Below are 17,563 nucleotides of genomic sequence, written 5' to 3'. Positions count from 1 at the left end.
TCCTACAGCAGTGGTCCCCAATATTTTTGGCACCAGGGACCAGTTTTGTGGAAGACAACTTTTCCATGGACCTGGGGTGGGGGTTGGGGGGTGATGGTTCAGGCCGGAATGCAAGCAATGGAGAGCGGCAGATGAAGCTTTGCTGGCTCGCCCACCTGCTGTGCAGCCCAGGGGTTGGGGACCCCTGTCCGATAGGACTCCTCAGAGTTTTTCTTTTAGCCGTGCCAAGCAGCATGCGGGATCTTGGTTCCCTGACCAGGGATTGAACCCTTCCCCCCTGCAGTGGAAGTGCAGAGTCTTAACCACTGGACCACCAGGGAAGTCCCTGTGTTTATTTTTAAGCTCAGCTTTGTAGGGGTTGCCCTGTGTCTGCATAGCTTGCTTAGTGGTCAGCAACTGGATAGTCGTGCTCAGACACCTCAACCAGATTTCTGCCGTCTGCTGATGGATCTGTGTGAAGGTAGGGAGTTGATTCAGTGTTTAGGCTGTTCTCAAGTCTGTTTTAGCTTTTTGCTAAGTCCCTTTTAATTTCCTCTGCACATGCATGCAGCCTCAGGGTTGGCTAGGAGTGTATGAATAGCTTGGCCCTCTCTGGTCTCTGCTATGTATGTGTGTAGCCTCTGATCACCCAGAAATCTGCTTGCTCCAACCATAATTGCAAACTCAAGCTAGTAGAGCCATCAACCCTCCCTGCTGTCGTAGCACCAAGATTATTTTTATTGACAAAGCAGCTGGGCATGGATATCACCTACCACTCCAAAATGAGAACCTCCCCCGCCTTCCGACCACAGCAATCTCCTGGTCTTCGTGTTCTGTTTTGCTCTGGCAGAAGCTCCACAGTGACTGAGCTGGGGGAATAAAGGGAATGGGAGCAGCCCCAGGCAAGGATGCCACAGTCTTCCACTGTTCCTACTCAAAGTTCAGCAGTTTTTCAAACATAAACGTGTCTTGGGTGGTTGTATGTTTTGGGTCAGTTCCCAGAGCACTGGGAACTGTTTTGTCAATTTCCTTCTACATTTGAAGAGAGGATTTGCTGACTTCCTTACACTGCCAGCTATAGCTGGCAGTGCTACCCAGACCATCTGAGAGTTTAATTATGATTTGAGTAATTGGAGAAGTTGGAACTTAAAGGAAGATAAATTCCTCAATTGGAAAAGGACTGCAGTCCTGTCGAAAATATCCAAAAAGCCCATTGCAAACTTGTGATCCAGTTGTTTAAAATGGTTATAACTGCTAATGGGAACTAGCTAGGGAAGAGGGTATATGCTGTGCTTCCCTCCTTTCTTCTGCTGGTAGTTCTGTATTTTTTCCAAGTTCTACTTTTTTTTTTTTTTTCCCCACATGTGGGATCTCAGTTCCCCGACCAGGGACTGAACCTGCACCCACTGACCGCATCTTACCTTGTTAGGCAAAATGAGTGGGAACTGGAAAAATGAAAATCTCACAGTTAAGAACTTGTGTCATATGAATTTGAAACAAACAGGAATCCATAGATCGTTGAACTGGAGTCAATAATATGCTCACCTGTGAAAGATCAGTACTCAGAATAATACAGCACTAGTCTGGTTGTAGGTAGAGGGTTGTATGGACTCTACAAAGAAGGCATGGACTCCTGAGGACCTGGAGACTTACTCTTGGGGGAGGGGGTTGCATTTGAGTGGATATTTGCATTTCAACGAGGCTTTAATAATTCTGTAGTTATATATGGTGTTTTCCCTATTGGGTACCATGTTTGTTTTCACCACCTCACATGAATTGCACTAGTGGCTAATTTAGTTCCAGCCTGCAGACATATACTCACCTTCCAGATAATTACAGTCAGATCCCTTTGCTTTACAGGTGAGAAAACAGGCCAAATGAATTAGATTGTTTGCCCATGTAGTAAAAGCCAGGAGCAAAGTCAGTGCTCAGGGCTCCCAGCTCTGTCGTGGTGCAATTCTATATCATCTGGTTGTTACTATTAGTCTTGTTTTCCCCAGAGAGACTGTGATATCTCTAAGGAACATAACTACATCTTGGACATTACCTGTTGAGCCCCTTAAACCCAGGAGAGAACCGTGTACACAATAGGTACTCAGAAAATCCATGCTGAAATGAATTAAAAAATAAACTGGTTTATTTTTGTTGCTAAGAGAGAGGGGAAGTATAGGAATTTCCATAGGCTGCCATTTAAGTAGTGTTCCTCTAGGAAGATGGCTGGGGCTGTACTGGAGAGTATGGTAGAATCCAGAACACCATTTATATTTGGTCCATTTCCCAAAGGTCCATGCCTGACAGATCTAAAGTGAAGAAACTGGGAGTTTTCTGAAGATGCAGATTTTGATTTTATTTCAACCGATTATTAGTGTATAATAGTATAAGATAAATTTCTTTAAAACCCACCAACCCAAACCCATCACTGATGATTCAGTTATTCAGGAAAGGAGGGAAGCCCAGGCTCATCTACATAACACAACATCTGTTCTCAGTGCAATGTGCAATCCTCAGTCAAGGCCCTCCTCACACTAACACAGCTCCTGTCTCCAATGGCTTCCTTCCCATGCCTTGGCTGGGCTGGGCTTTCTCAGTTAACCGCAAAGGCAGAGAATCAAATTAACATTCTCTCTGGACATTTTGATCTTGCACTTTAAGTCACACCATCTGTAAGGCTCAGAGGCAGACTAAAGCTTCTTATAAAAGTGAATCTGGGAAGAAAGGATGGCTCTAACAGAGTAAGGGTCAGATCCCCCTTTGCCCATCAGTGATGCTCGGAATGCTCTGGAAGACGAGTGGAGGCAAAGAAGGGGACCTGAATTCACATGATCTGACCTTGAGTCCTGGCTAAAATTTTTCCTAGCTCTGTGCCTTTAGATGGGTCATTTATCCCCTCTAAGCCTCAGCTGGCTCACTTCATCATCTGTTGCTGTATCGGGGCAGAGAGGTCCCTCTGCCAGCAGGTTGAATGAGCTAAGTGACCTCTGAAAACTCCAAAGTGCTGCACAGTGCAAGGTGGTGTGAGGTAGAGAAGGAGGAAAAAGAAAAGGAATGAGAGTAGGATCAAAGAAAGAAAAGGGTGAAAAGTAGAAAAGAAAGAGGCAGAATGGAGAGATGGAGCCAACACAAGGAGCTCAGTTACCACTTCTGGGCTACGGTCAAGGCTTAGATGACATTGACGGCTAGGTCCTCTTCACTGCACGGAGAATAGAGCTGATCATTAGACATGGCCTGGAGCCAGTCTTTGGGAAGGAAATCTATTCAGACTATCATGACAGCTACCATTTGTATGATTTTAATTCAGAGGATCACTTTTAAAGCCTCTAAATCTTCATCTCTGCATAGGTGACAGGCTGCTGAAGGGGCTCCCAAACCTAGCCCTGGAGCAGGTCATATCTTTACACTTCCTTAAGCCACAGAAAACTTGAACCAAGTGGTGTGGTCATACTCCTCACCAGGCTTCAGCAACACAGGAGGGAAGTGGGGCTGTGAAGGGGAAAACAATACAGGTTACACCCTGCCAGCCCAGGTTGCACCCTTAACCATTCAGGATGGCTTCTGGACTGGTCTCTAGACCAGTTCTGTGAACCAGTTGCCAGTGTAAGAACTGTTTATTATTGGTTTGCAATGAGATAAAGAACTTGAACCAGAATGAAAATCACATCACTAAACACACTTTATCACAGCAAGACTTTCTTAAGGAAGCAGGGTTGATTTACATTCTGGTGCAAGCTGCAAGCATCTTATTATGGGCTGGAGCTTTGGGGAGCATTACTCTACGCAATAGCTAGAAAAGAAAGTTATGGGGAAGTAAACAGGATGAAAAGATTTGGAGGATCATCTTAGCACTGTGGTTGCAGAAAATAATAGATTTTTTTAACATGTAAATGCCATTTTAGTAATGTGGTTAAGAGTTTCCTGTGTTGTTCATGACTTGGAGAAGAGAACACACACAGACTTTTGAATCATACAGACCAGGTCTGACTTGAGTGTTATGATCTCTGTCATCCAGTGTGACCTTGGACACACCACCGCTCTAACAAGCTGGCTTGTAGACTTACCTGATTGACTGCATCAGGCCAGTTCTGGGTCTCAAGGCAGAAACCGGAGTGTTTGGGATAGACTGCTCCACGCTTGCCCTTCAGCGTGCCATCCAGGAAGTTGCCCGTATAAAACTGGACCCCCGGCTGGGTGGTGTACACTTCCAGTACCCGCCCGCTCCCAGCATGATGGACCCTAGGGATAAAGCCAGACCACATATATATAGGTCCAGGGTGGAAAAGCAGACAGGGAAAAGCTGGGAAGCAGCTCTGAGACAGGAATTAGACCCAGTCACAGAGCAGGGACAACATATATGGAGGAGACAAAGGTAAGAAGAGCATGGAGGGAACTTCTGGCAGCCTCTCAGGTGAGGCATGAGTAGGTGGTGTTGAGGATCCCCAATAGCAACTTCTCGCTCTGAGCCTGGCTTCTCTGGGGAAGGGCAAAAGGGACTCACCCCAGTCAGATATGTTTGTGTGTGTCGGGGGCGGCCAGGTTGGAGACAGGTAGTTAGGCTGGGATACTTTCTCGTAAAGAGGTGGAGCTCTCTGCTTGGTTTGGCAAGACAAACAGCTACGTCTTCTGAAAGAGAATAGATGCTTCTCCAAATTAAACTGCCCGCCACCCTTGGGGCTAGAGCAGGCAGGGCTCTTTCCCCCGAGAATAGATCTGTTCTGGGTTTCTGCCAAATTGTTTCCTTTTTTAAAAAAACCTGGCCTCTACAGATGGGAGAGTACCTACCTGGTCCTATACTTGGGGTCAAAGGGATATATAGATAAAGAAAGGCTGGGTCTTACAGACTTACCGAGGTAAGACATCCCCACAATGTGTAGTCAACCAAGAGGTTCGGGGAAACATGTTTGGAAAGAGAAAGGCCAGGATTTGAATAGTGGCGGGGAGGTCGGAGGGTCTCCTCATGTGGGGGCCATGGAAAGAGAAATGTGAATAGGAGGGACAGAGGAGAAAAGCAGTCTTTTCTCTGCTTTATTTAAGACCCGTTCATTCTGCAAACATCTATTGATTATTTGCTAGTGCCGAGCATGATATTAGGGTGTTAGGGTAAAGGTAGAGATTCACAAAGATAAGACGGCACGAGGTACTTGGAATTTAGTGAGAAGGAGAGTGTGGACACAGATGCCTGTCAGATGAGGCTGGAGGTGGTGAGTGCTATAAGGGAAATGCAACCTCCAGCTTGTCATGGAAGTAGGCAAATCATACATCAAAAGTCAAGGACGGCTTTTCCCTGGCTGGCAGCTTGGAGGCCGCACGATGCCTGGAGTTACTGTAAAGGACGTGAACCAGCAGGAGTTCGTCACAGCTCTGGCAGCCTTCCTCAAAAAGTCCGGGAAGCTGAAAGTCCCTGAATGGGTGGACACTGTCAAGCTGGCCAAGCATAAAGAGCTCGCTCCCTATGATGAGAATTGGTTCTACACACGAGCTGCTTCCACAGCACGGCACCTGTACCTCCGGGGCGGCGCTGGGGTTGGTTCCATGACCAAGATCTACGGGGGGGCGTCAGAGGAATGGTGTCATGCCCAGCCACTTCAGCAGAGGCTCCAAGAGCGTGGCCCGGCGGGTCCTCCAGGCCCTGGAGGGGCTGAAAATGGTGGAAAAGAACCAAGATGGGGGCCGCAAACTAACACCTCAGGGACAGAGAGATCTGGACAGAATCGCTGGACAGGTGGCAGCTGCCAACAAGAAGCATTAGAACAAATGATGCTGGGTTAATAAATTGCCTCGTTCGTAAAAAAAAAAAAAAAAAAGTCAAGGACGAAGGGCTCTGGAAGTTCCTGGAAAGCAGAGGTGACTTCAGTAAGGAGGAGTTGGGGTTTCTAACAAAAAAAGGCCTTAGAGAACAGGCAGAGATGGGGAGAGGGGAAGCAAAGAGACAGGATGCCAGGTAGGGGCACAGGGAAAACGGTATGAAGGGGGAGGGGGGAGATGTATTCACCTATGGAATAGGAGCTTTGAAAAGGCACATAGGATGTGGTAGTTGGTCCCCTGTAGCAGAGTAAATGGCATTAATATGGCAAAGGAAAAGCTCCTCAAATAGGAGTTGGTATCTTTTCTTCCCAACAAATGAAAGGCAAATGAAAAGTACAGGCAGCAAATGAAAAGTGCCTACCGTGCACAAAAACGCTTTTCTTTAGATCCCTTCAGACAGAAATTGTGGTCAAAGCCATTCATGTGGAACTCCTGCAGGTGTTTTCCAAGCTCCACTGGCTTCCTCAGGTCAAATGCAGTTCCCTGCACTGGAGCAACTTCTCCTGGTGGGAAGAGGCAGAAAAAAGAGTGACAAATGCCTAAATAAAATCTTTATATCCTAAAGACCCACTGGTTCTACACTCCCAGCCTTCATTTCAAGTTGTAAAGGAGGTAGGAGTCCAGATCCTAAGAGTAATAAATTATTGGATCTCCTTAATTGTAAAATGTCACTGACTGCAAGATGTAGTAGCTATAACACTCAGAATTATTCAAGTGTAAAAAAAGTACAAAAATCAAGGAAACGCATAATTTCCGTTAAGGAATAAGTTGGATAAAGGGTGATGGTTGTCCTAACCATTGAGTCAATCACCTTGTTGACATTTCTTGCTTTAATGCTGAAATATCCCAGGGCTCATAACTGAGCATTAATACCTGGTACTGGCTAACCAGATGCTAACAGTGTCCCTGAGGTTAGTGATTTTCGAACCATTTGGGGCCATTATTAGCCAAAGTGACACTGGTAGCCACTCTTCCCCAATCACTTCCCTGATCAGTCTGTAGACTTGAAACATAGAGGGAACTGTTAATAACAACACTGGGACAAATGAGTTAACCGGGACAGTTGGGGGGAAACTAGAATGTATGGCCACTCTACTATTAGCCAATTTTAGAGTCAATCCTTTGTTTGTTTATTTATTTATTTAGGCTGCATTGGGTCTTCCTTGCTGTATGCGGGCTTTCTCTAGTTGCGGCGAGCAGGGGCTACTCTTCGTTGCAATGTGCAGTCTTCTCATTGCAGTGGCTTCTAGAGCACAGGCTCTAGGCTCGCAGGTTTCAGTAGTTGTGGCACACAGGCTCAGTAGTTGTGGCTCGCGGGCTCTAGAGCATAGGCTCAGTAGTTGTGGCACACGGGCTTTGTTGCTCTGTGCACAGTATGTGGGATCTTCCCGGACCAGGGCTCAAACCCGTGTCACCTGCCTTGGCAAGTGGATTCTTAACCACTGCGCCACCAGGGAAGCCCAGAGTCAATCCTTTGAATGAAAGCTTTGTGTCTCTAGGAGTGCTTCTTGGAGGAGTTATAGTTGGCAAGCACCACCCCCTTCCTATCTGTAAGCCAGATTCCTCAACCTCTAATAAGTATATTTGTTCTTATCAAGGTGGGACATTCTGAAGCCTCTTCTCAATGATGTGGGTGGGTGACCAGTCCTGAGGGAGGACACTGCAGTGTGAAGACCCTCAACTCTTAAAGGGCAAAGCACAGAAGGAATCTGGATGGGAGCCCCATCTTGGTGGTTATTACACAACAAATGCTGCCCAGTCAAGACTATCCCTTCGTGGTGTTACAGAACTCAAGGGTGTTGGGACCAGAAGGGTTCTCAGAGCTCATCTGGTCCAAACTGCTCATGTAACAGATAAGACTGAGACCCACACAACTTGGTATCATCAAACAACAACCTGTGATATTGATATACCATATTTCCTCAATTTAAGACACTCATTTTCTCATATATATATATATATATATATATATATATATATATATATATTTATATATTGTAATTCCACTCGGCTTGCAGAATCTTAGTTCCCCCCACAGGATCGAACCTGGGCCCCGAAAGTGAAAGCGCAGAGTCCACTGGACTGCCAGGGAATTCCCTCATTTTCATATTTTAAAATCTCTGAAATCATGTCATGTCATGCTTTAACTGGCAGAGGTGTTCTTTTCCTTCATGGAATGTAAAATAATGGTGAACTTTACAACTGATGGCATCTTAGAGTTGATAAAATATGTGAAAAGAATTTGCCACATCTTCTGCTCTACTAAAACCACTGAACAAGAAATCAGGGCTTTGAGGAAGTTCCCTGGCGGTCCAGTGGTTAGGGCTCCGCACTCTCATTGCCAAGGGCCCGGGTTTTGACCTCTGGTTGGGGAACTAAAATCCTGCAAGCCACGTGGTGCAGCTAAAAAAAAAAAAAAAAAAAAAATCAGGGCTTTGAGGGTGAAAAAGAGGAATCAGCGTTATCTTGTGAGTAATTTCTCTGGAGGTCCAAGGGAGAGAGCAAACTTCTCAACAGACAGTCCCCTAGACATGTTTGCCAAAAGGCTATAACATGGGTTTTACATTCTTCTGAATATTGTGCCATTTTGCTTTATCACCTTTCATTCTCTTCCCAACTTTCAGATCTGTTCTTCCCTAGATGCTAGGCTGAGCCACCTGAAACAACGTACACAAATATTTTGAATTTAGCTCAGTTAAGAAAGCCCAGGGAATGTGCGGAAGAATTCCTCCTCATAGGCATGTTCCTGGAATATGACAGAGCCAGAGCAATGGACTAGGAGCCTACTCACAGTCACTCTTCTGATCGATCAACACACTAAACACCTACTGTATGCCAGGCACTGTGCTGGGCAGAGCTGATACATAGATGAGACATGACCTGCCTTTTTAAGCTGCTCGCAGTCTGAAGGAGGGAGAGGACACATAAGCCGCTCATAACCACAGAGTGTGAAGAGTGCTCCCAGAGGCACAGCTGTAAGAAAGAAGACAGGCAGTATGACTGGGTTGGCTTAGATGTGGCGGACTGGGGAGATTTCACGGATAAAAGTTTATTAGTTGAGCTGAGACTTGAGGTGAGGTCATGGTAGGTTGAATGGGTGAAGAAGGTTGAAGAATAATCGATGTGGAGGAAACAGCTTAAGTACAAGGTGGTAGTGTGTGTGTGTGTGTACTGCAATAGTAGCAGCGGCAGCAGCAGTAGTAGCAGTTGTAGGGTAGAATGCCTCAGATGAGGAAAGAGATTAAGTAAAGTTAGATGAAATCACTTCTCTGAGCCTGGGGTTTTTCATCAGTACAACAAATAAGCTGGACTAAATCACTGACTTTCACCCCCTACCCCATTCCTGCAGAATTTGTTATTTCAGAGGGAAGCTCAATAAATACAAGTGTGCACACACACACACATAAAATAAATATACATATACCGTTGACCCTTGAACAACATGGTTTTGAAATGCACGGGTCCACTTATACATGGACTTTTTTTCAGTAATACATACTACAGTACTATACTGTCCTTTTTTTTTAATTCTTAATTTTATTTTTTTGGCTGCATTGCTGCACATGGGCTTTTGTCTAGTGTGGAGAGCGGGAGCTACTCTTCGTTGCAGTGCGCGGGCTTCTCATTGCGGTGGCTTCTCTTGTTGTGGCTCACGGGCTCTAGACGTGCAGGCTCGGTAGTTGTGGTGCATGGGCTTAGTTGCTCTGCGGCATGTGGGATCTTCCTGGACCAGGGATCGAACCCGTGTCCCCTGCATTGGCAGGCGGATTCTTAACCACTGTGCCACCAGGGAAGTCCGTCCCTACACTGTCCTTGATTGGTTGAATCTGCAGATCTGGAGGGCCAACTGTAAAGTTATAGGTGGATTTTCAACTGCATGGAGGGTTAGTGCCCCAACCTCCACACTGTTCAAGGGTCAACTGTATACAACATAAAAAACATATATATAAAAGCCAGAGTGAAGCCAGTATAAGCTCTGAGCAGCTCACCTAGAAAACCCTAGGAACAGATGACAGCAGAGGTGCACCCCATCCCACCCCCTAAAAGTATGACCCACTTAGGAGTGAGAAGCCCCTGGTCCTAGGATCTTCCCCAAATACAAAGAATCCCAGGTTCTTCTGCAGCAGGCCAGGCAATCTGGCCAGTCTTTCTTGAGGGGGAAAGAGGAAAGGGACTCTGTTTCAGAGCCTTACACAATGATACAGTTTAGTACATTTAAAAGTTTTTGTATTGTCCCAGAACTGAATCATATATTTTGAAGGTAAGTACAGACATTAGGTGTTTAACATACTCTTTCAGGGTGAGAGTTATTTTTCCTTTCACGCGGTCAGATGGATAATGTTTTAGGAACTTGGTTCCTGCTATTTTTAGAGGAGAGATATAGCATGCAAAGTGGGGCTGAAATCTTAGGAGGCTAAGAAAAATGAGGAACTTGTACCTTACCATTAAAAAATTAAATAGGAAGAAGAGAACTGACTTTTAGCCATTTAAAGCATTTGGTTCTGCTTCTTTGAGTTCCTAAATACTAAGAAACATGAATGTCCTGTCTTTGGGTGAAAACAGGGTATCCTTTTCTTAACTCAGAACTTCTGCTCAGAAATGTAGTCTTTTTGGCACGTGAGGACTGGGGTCTTTGAGTTCACATAGAGCCGCGAGGGTGTCTGGGTTCCAGAGCTCCTGAGGGAGAGACGGAGGCCTGGCTAAGACCATCCTAGTGTCTGGTGTCCACTGTTCAACCAAGAGGATCCTCCTCTTACCAGAGTCAGCTTTAGGAAAGGTTAAGTGGTATTCTTTTTGAAACATCCTTTAAAAACATCTATTTCCTTTGTCTTGGTTCTACTTTTCCAAAAAAGAATTCTTGAGTAGGTAATATTTACACATGTAATCAATTTAAAAGATATCAAATGTAAAAGTTACAAAGTTGTACTCTACAGTGAAAAGAATTTCTCTCGTCTTCGTTCCCTACAGATGCAGTTTCCTTCAACAGAAGCAACCATTGTCACTTGTTTCTCATGCACCTTCCAGAGATACTACAAGGATATCCAAGCATTTAAGTGCACGTCCATGCACATCCACAAACTCACAGCCTGTTTCCACCTTGATCTTTTCACTCAGTTTATCTTGGAGGCTGTTGCTAAGTTTATTCCTAGGTATTTCATTAGACAACTCCATATGCACTCATACTTTTCTCTATTTTTTCTATGATAATCTATTTAAAATGTCTTTTTGAGGTCACAATTGCAAATTTATATATTTTCCTAGAAAATTATCCATTTCATCTATATTACTCTCATGTTTATTTGCAAAGAGTTGAGGAAAGAAATAATATATGATCCTTTCAGTTTCATCTGTCTGTGGTTATTTGCCTATGCTCATATCTAATTCTGTGGACTGAATAGATTAGCTAATGCTGTATCTATTTTATTGGGGTTTTTTTTTTCCCTCCAATGAAGCAGCTCTTGGATTTATGAGTACTACCTTTTCTGATTCTTTTCAAAATTATAATTTCTTTTATTTTTGTTAATTTTTCTTTTGTTCTCTTGGGTTTATTTTATTATTCTTTTTCAAATATCTGCATTAGATGCCTAATTCATTTAACTTCACAATTTTTGATTAATATAAGTAGTGCTAAAATTTTCTGAGTATTACTTTAACTATATCACATGTAGGAGTTTCCATTATAGATAACTGTAATATAATATTTGCTTACTATATATTCCTATATATTATGTATATATTTCCACATAAATAATTGTATTATTTATTTTCTAAATATCCTTAGTTTTGGGGTTTGACTTCCTTTTTGATCCAAGAATTATTAAGAGACAGTTAAAACATTTCTAGGTCAATATTGGCTGTGTTGTATTTTGTGAAACTGCCTGAGATTTTCTTCATGGTCTTAGATATAGTCATTTTTTGGTGAACTTCCGCTGTGAATTGCATCCATTGTGAATTGCATCCTTTAGAAAACAGAATGTTTTCTGTCATGAAATCAGCCTTTTCTGATGTTCAGATTGAGACCCCCTGCTACTTTGGCTTTCACTTGCTTGGTTTGCTTTTGAATTCTTGTATTTTCAACCTTTGTGAGTCATTTGGTTTGTACACAGCATCCTGTGGGTTTTGCTTTGTGATTTAATCTGAGAGACTGTTTAATAGGGGCGTTTTATGGCATTAAGATGACACGTATATTCTAATTGTTCTTAGTTTGTCATTATATTTTATGGCATGCTTTCTGTGTTGATGAATTCTAGTCACTTTTAAAAAAAATCTTTTACAATATGGTCTGTGTGTATGTTCCTGATAATTTAGAAAGTTTGTGGTTTTGTTTTAGTGGTTACATCTACATACAAGTCACTTCAATATAATATACTTAATTCTCTGTTTCTTAGAATCTTCTGAACTTCTTCCTCCCCTTTTCTCTGGGTTTCTGACACATTCTAATGTAATTCTAATAAAGGCACTTTTGTTTCCCAGTAGATGGTGCTAGAGACACAATGTAAAGAGCTTGCTTTATAAACATACACCTTGTCTGAGTCCAGTCGGTCCTCTAAACCCCAAGCAGTTCTGGAGGATGGCTGAACTTTTTGGATCTCGAAGGCCAAATCCTGGATGGTAGTGACCCACCGGGGCGCTACTGTCCTGTGAAGTCTGGGTGACCAACTATCTCCCACACTGACTTTAAAAAAGACAACAGTGTTTCCTTAAGAAACAATTAGACTGGGAAAAAGAAGCAGCTGTTAACATGGGCTCAGGAAGATTTTAATCTTACCAACCCATATTCCCAGTGGTAATTTATGTTATGCTTTCTTCACTAACTTTAAATGGTGCTCAGAATATTTAGTTCTTTCTTAAAGCCATATTTGACTCAAAATCGAACCCTTAAAATAGTCCCAATGTGATTGCCCGGATCAGTCAATCAATTACTTACTTTTCTTGACTTTAAAGAAAGTCATGGAATTTTCATGAAGGAAGGACCCAGGGCATATTTCATGTCTATTAACCTGATACTGAGCAATCTATGATATCAAGCAATCAATGTTTACTTTAGCTTTTCTCTCTGTAAAACAAAGCTGCTATTATTTGCCGCCCCATACATTACATGGAAATATTTGATAAATGATATGTTTGAACATTTTCAGGAGGATGGCATAAATAAAAGGGCTAAATTTCAGGAAATATATATATAACACAAAGCAGAGCTTAGGGTAAGACTTCAAGAACAGCAGAGAAGCCGTGACTTAAAATTTAGACACTTGGGAAAATTGTAAAAAGAGATTTTTGCTGAATGAGAAGAAAAAGAGAAGGTTCCAATCTGTCTTTTCCAGTCTCATGCCCTGACACACTCCCTCATGCACTTACTGGTCAGGCAAATGGGAAACTTAGAATTTGTCTCCCAGATTCACTATGTCTTTAGACCCTTTCTTGTAACTGGAATGACGTTTCTGGGCTCCTCTACCCCACTCCGGGAAAGTCCACCAGGTCATTTAAGAATGCTTATTCTCGGGATTCCCTGGTGGCACAGTGGATGGGAATCTGCCTGCCAATGCAGGGGACACGGGTTCGATCCCTGGTCCAGGAAGATCCCACATGCTGCAGAGCAACTAAGCCTGCGTGCCACAACTACTGAGCCTGTGCTCTAGAGCCTGAGAGCCACAACTACTGAGCCTGCGCTCTAGAGCCCACGTGCCACAACTGCTGAGGCCCGCACGCCTAGAGCCCATGCTCCACAAGAGAAGCCACCGCAATGAGAAGCCCGAGCACCGCAACAAAGAGAAGTCCCCGCTCGCTGCAACTAGAGAAAGCCTGCGCGTATCAACGAAGACCCAACACAGCCAAAAATAAATAAATAAATAAATAATGCTTATTCTCTAATGCTACTTCCTCTGTGAGGGACTGTATCCTCCACAGCTAGAACTAATCCTCTTTTCTACTTTGTTCATCCCACTTTGAACATACTTTCCCCAAGACATTCATCCCATTAAGGCATAGCTATAAGATTATATCAAGCTTTATATCTGTAAGGAATATGAGCCCCTAGAGGGCAGGGATTGTGTCCTACTGATTTTTGACCCTCTGAGCATTAAACAGAGCCTTTACTTGACTGAAAACCTGATGAATGAATGAGGTAGAGGGAAAAAAAAGAGGGCAACTGTGAATGTTGTAGCATCCTGTGACAAAGTCAGAATGAAAGATCTAGAAAGGACCTTAGGAATTACCTCATCTAGTACCCTCGCTTTGCAGATGAGGTTGGAACCCAGACGGCTAAAGGGACTTGCCCAAGGTGACACATCTGCATAGTGTCACAGCCTCCAGGCCCCTACTCAGGCACTCTCCACCTCACCCTGGAGTGACTTGGGTACAGCCCCTCCCACCCCCAGCCCTCAAGTACTCTTGATTTTTCTAAGACTTTGGAGAATGAACGTGCAGTTCTTTCAATTTCGGTTTATATGTGAGTTTGTGCTTTGGTGCTAAGAATAGAAGGAGATGTCAAAATAGCTGTCTCAGCAGCGCTGAGTGTACAGAAAATGAAGCCGAAATGGAAAGAGTACCTTCAGAGAGGATGTCACATCACCAGACTTTGGTTTTGAAGCCACCAGAAAGCTGTGGTGTCAGCAGAGAAAAAGCCGTTTTCAGATGAGGATTTCTTATTGTCCTGAATAAGGTTGGCTGGGTGTGCCTTTAGGTCTGAGCAGCAATGCCTGGCAGATGGTGGGCTCTGACCCAAAGGTGTGGGGTTACAGCTCTGGGGGAGTGGCCTGAGGCAGTACTTCTGCTTCCCCATTTCAGGAAGCAGAAGTACTAAGGACCCACCTGAGGTTACTGTCATGAATTTTGAGTGAGACCTGTAGGTGTACGGCAGCAGCTGTAGAGGGTCTGGCGGGGTAGGATTAGTCAGGGCTGGGCTTTATTAGGAGAATACAAAGAAAAAGGAGAGGGCAAGGGAGTGGAGAGCATATGAAAAGGGGTGATTCTAATGATGGACTTTTGATCTTAGTAGGGGAGGAGGTGAACAGTGAAAGGGTGGTAGGATCAAGTGACTATAGGTTCTTGTGGCATTGAAGAATTATTGAAGCTGAAACAGACATCTTAAATAGTGATCATAAAAGGCTGCAATAAGAGGTAGTGACAAAGTCAATGGTATGACTCAAAGATCATAGGAGTGAGTAGCTGGAAACCTTGGAGGACGAGATCATTGGGAGAGGACGTCAAGAAGCTAAAAGGTCAGGGTATCATCCATATGGATAATGAAATAATGTAGAATTATGATAAGAGTAATGTTGGAGTGACAGTGAGCCAGGAATAAGGTCAAGTCTACAGAGGACCTCAACAAAGAGAGCTCACGTGAGTGTCACCCTGGCAACTACAGCTGACTCATTCTTGCAAGAAGATGATGTAGACCTGAGCAGTGGAAACAGGACTCTGACATTCCAGATGCCTGTCACAAGGCCTTAAATCTTCCTCTAGCTCCTCATTCCTGACAGAGTTATAATTACCTGCCCTCTGGAAGTACAGGAAAAACCCACTGCCTTCATGAAATCCATCTGCTTTGATTCACATCTCTTATCTCACATGAAGGAGCCTTACAGGCGCTTGACCTTTTCCGCATGACTGCTTGTGGCATACCGCATTTTTTAAAGATGGCCACACCCGGATATATTCATCCCACAGGCTCTACTTACAATGTGATGGTGACACTCCTTCAGTGAGAGGTGAAGTCTTTTTTCCCTCCCTTAAGCCTGGATGGACCTTTGTAACTGCCTCAACCAATAGAATGTGGTACAAGTGATGCTATGTGATTTCTGAGGCCAGGTTATAAATACAAAGTGGCTTTGGCCTGGCCCTCTCTGCCTCAGGACATTTGCTCTTGGTTCCGGCCGCCATGTTGTAAGGAAGCTCAAGTCACATCGAAAGGCCATGCGTGAGGTTTTCTGGCTGACAGCACCCAGCCAATAGCCAACATCAACTGCCAGACATGCAGGTGAATGAGCCTTCTGATGATTCCAGCACCTGCTCTAACCTTCCAACAGAGGCCCTAGACATCATACATAGAGACAAGATATGCCCTGTCTAAATTCCTGACCACAGAAGCAGTAAGAGGTAATAAAGTGGGAGTAACTTATCACATAGCAATAGATAACCAGTATACTGCCTTGGGATGTTTTCACCTCTTGGCACTTGATTTGACAAGACAGGAGGTGACAAATTTTGACAGAAGTCCCTTTAGATGATTCTACCTTAAGAACACTAATCCTTGCAATTACTTTTGGATGGGGGGAAAAACAAATATAAATTTGCTAGTTCACCCATTTTTGAGTATCTTTTATGCACCAGGCATTAAACTGACCCCAGGGAACTTAGAATCTGATGAAAGAGACAGACAAAAACATAAAAACTTACAGGAGAGTATGACAAATGCAACGAGAATGGCATTCAAAGGGCTCCGATGGAGCAGGGAGCAGCAGCACCTACCTAATGCAGCCAGGAGGGTCAGGAAAGGTTTTCCAGAGGTGGTGACAGGAGGCTAACCTTGAAAGGTAAGTCAGGATTGGCTAACTGGACAAGGCGTAGGACTACTGTCCTCTGTGAATGACAAGAGTGGTCATGTGAATATCACTCTGGCAACTACAGCTGCCTCATTCTTGCAAGAAGATGATGTAGACCTGATTATTGGAAACTAGATTCTCTAACATTCCAGATCTCTGTCACAAGGCATTAAATCTGTCACAGGAATGGACTCTTGTTGTCCGTATTTGGGGTGAAGGCAAGACAGTTATATTACACTTGTCCTCTGGGCTCCTAGCTCTGACTTGATTTTTTGGGCAAAAGACTTAAGACACAGAGTAGAAGGTAAATTAGTCCTTATGCACTCCTGATCAAACACTGACTACTGACATGGTTTTCTGTGTAACATCTGGACATGAACACTCTTCTCAGTATCTGACTGAGAAAATTCACCCGGGGTGAATTTTAATTCAATGCTTTTAATTTCGCATCATCTGAAATAGCTCTTTTCCCTACCTGGTGGCCCTAGTGCCTGACTCTCTGAGAAGATGAACAGATGGTCACTGCAAGAGTCACTGAATCTTCATGTTTATTCATTTTTTAGCCCCTCTTTCCTGGCAGGTCCCCTTTCTAGCTCATCTTCACACAACCCAATAACACAAGTACAGTGTTATTGGAAGAGAACCAGAGTCCCTCCAGACAGTCCTCAGCACCAGTAACTCCTGTTTATAATTACAATTAAAAATCATTTTGAGAAAAGAGAAAAGAAAGCAAAAGAAAATCTGGCACAGACTTCGTAGAAAAGTTTGGTGGAGGGAAGAAATTTTCTCCAATAATTTTTTCTCCCTTAAAAAAGAAATGTTTCTGGGACTTCCCTGGTGGCACAGTGGTTAAGAATCCGCCTGCCAATGCAGGGGACACGGGTTCAAGCCCTGGTCTGGGAAGATCCCACATGCCACGGAGCAACAAAGCCCAAGTGCCACAACTAACCACTGAAGCCCACGCGCCTAGAGCCCGTGCTCCGCAACAAGAGAGGCCCCCGCAATGAGAAGCCTGCGCACCGCAATGAAGAGAAGAGTAGCCCCCGCTCGCCGCAACTAGAGAAAGCCCAGGCACAGCAAGGAAGACCCAATGCCGCCATAAAAAAATAATTAATTATTTTTAAAAAGAAATGTTTTTTAAAATATTAAGTATGTTATTTGAAAACTATTTTCTATGATTTGTCCTATATGTTGATTACAAATCTATGTAAGATGTCTTAGGATTTCGACAGACTTGCTAA

The 17,563-nt window shown here is 43.8% G+C and overlaps 2 protein-coding genes across 5 annotated transcripts in view; one reads left to right on the top strand and one right to left on the bottom strand.

Moving 5' to 3' along the window:
• GALM (galactose mutarotase) overlaps window positions 1-17,563 on the bottom strand; it is a 110,442-nt gene that overhangs the window by 5,736 nt on the left and 87,143 nt on the right. For 3 of the 4 annotated variants that reach the window (XM_032653488.1, XM_032653487.1, XM_032653489.1), the window contains 2 exons: window positions 6,140-6,281; window positions 4,035-4,209 (listed from right to left, as the gene is read on the bottom strand). In XM_032653488.1, the coding sequence (XP_032509379.1) occupies window positions 4,035-4,209; window positions 6,140-6,281 (317 nt within the window). Of the gene's footprint in view, window positions 1-2,094; window positions 3,460-4,034; window positions 4,210-6,139; window positions 6,282-17,563 lie in introns of those variants that run through there. The other variant, XM_032653490.1, reaches the window with a different exon arrangement.
• LOC116764679 (40S ribosomal protein S19-like) lies at window positions 5,240-5,777 on the top strand. Its single transcript, XM_032653494.1, is given in 2 exon segments — window positions 5,240-5,520; window positions 5,522-5,777. Coding segments are annotated over 2 exon segments (438 nt in total). The 5' UTR covers window positions 5,240-5,283; the 3' UTR covers window positions 5,723-5,777.

The sequence above is a fragment of the Phocoena sinus genome, chromosome 13 (assembly GCF_008692025.1).
Source record: "Phocoena sinus isolate mPhoSin1 chromosome 13, mPhoSin1.pri, whole genome shotgun sequence".
Taxonomy (NCBI): Eukaryota; Metazoa; Chordata; class Mammalia; order Artiodactyla; family Phocoenidae; genus Phocoena; species Phocoena sinus.
This window is presented reverse-complemented; position numbering and strand designations above follow the sequence as displayed.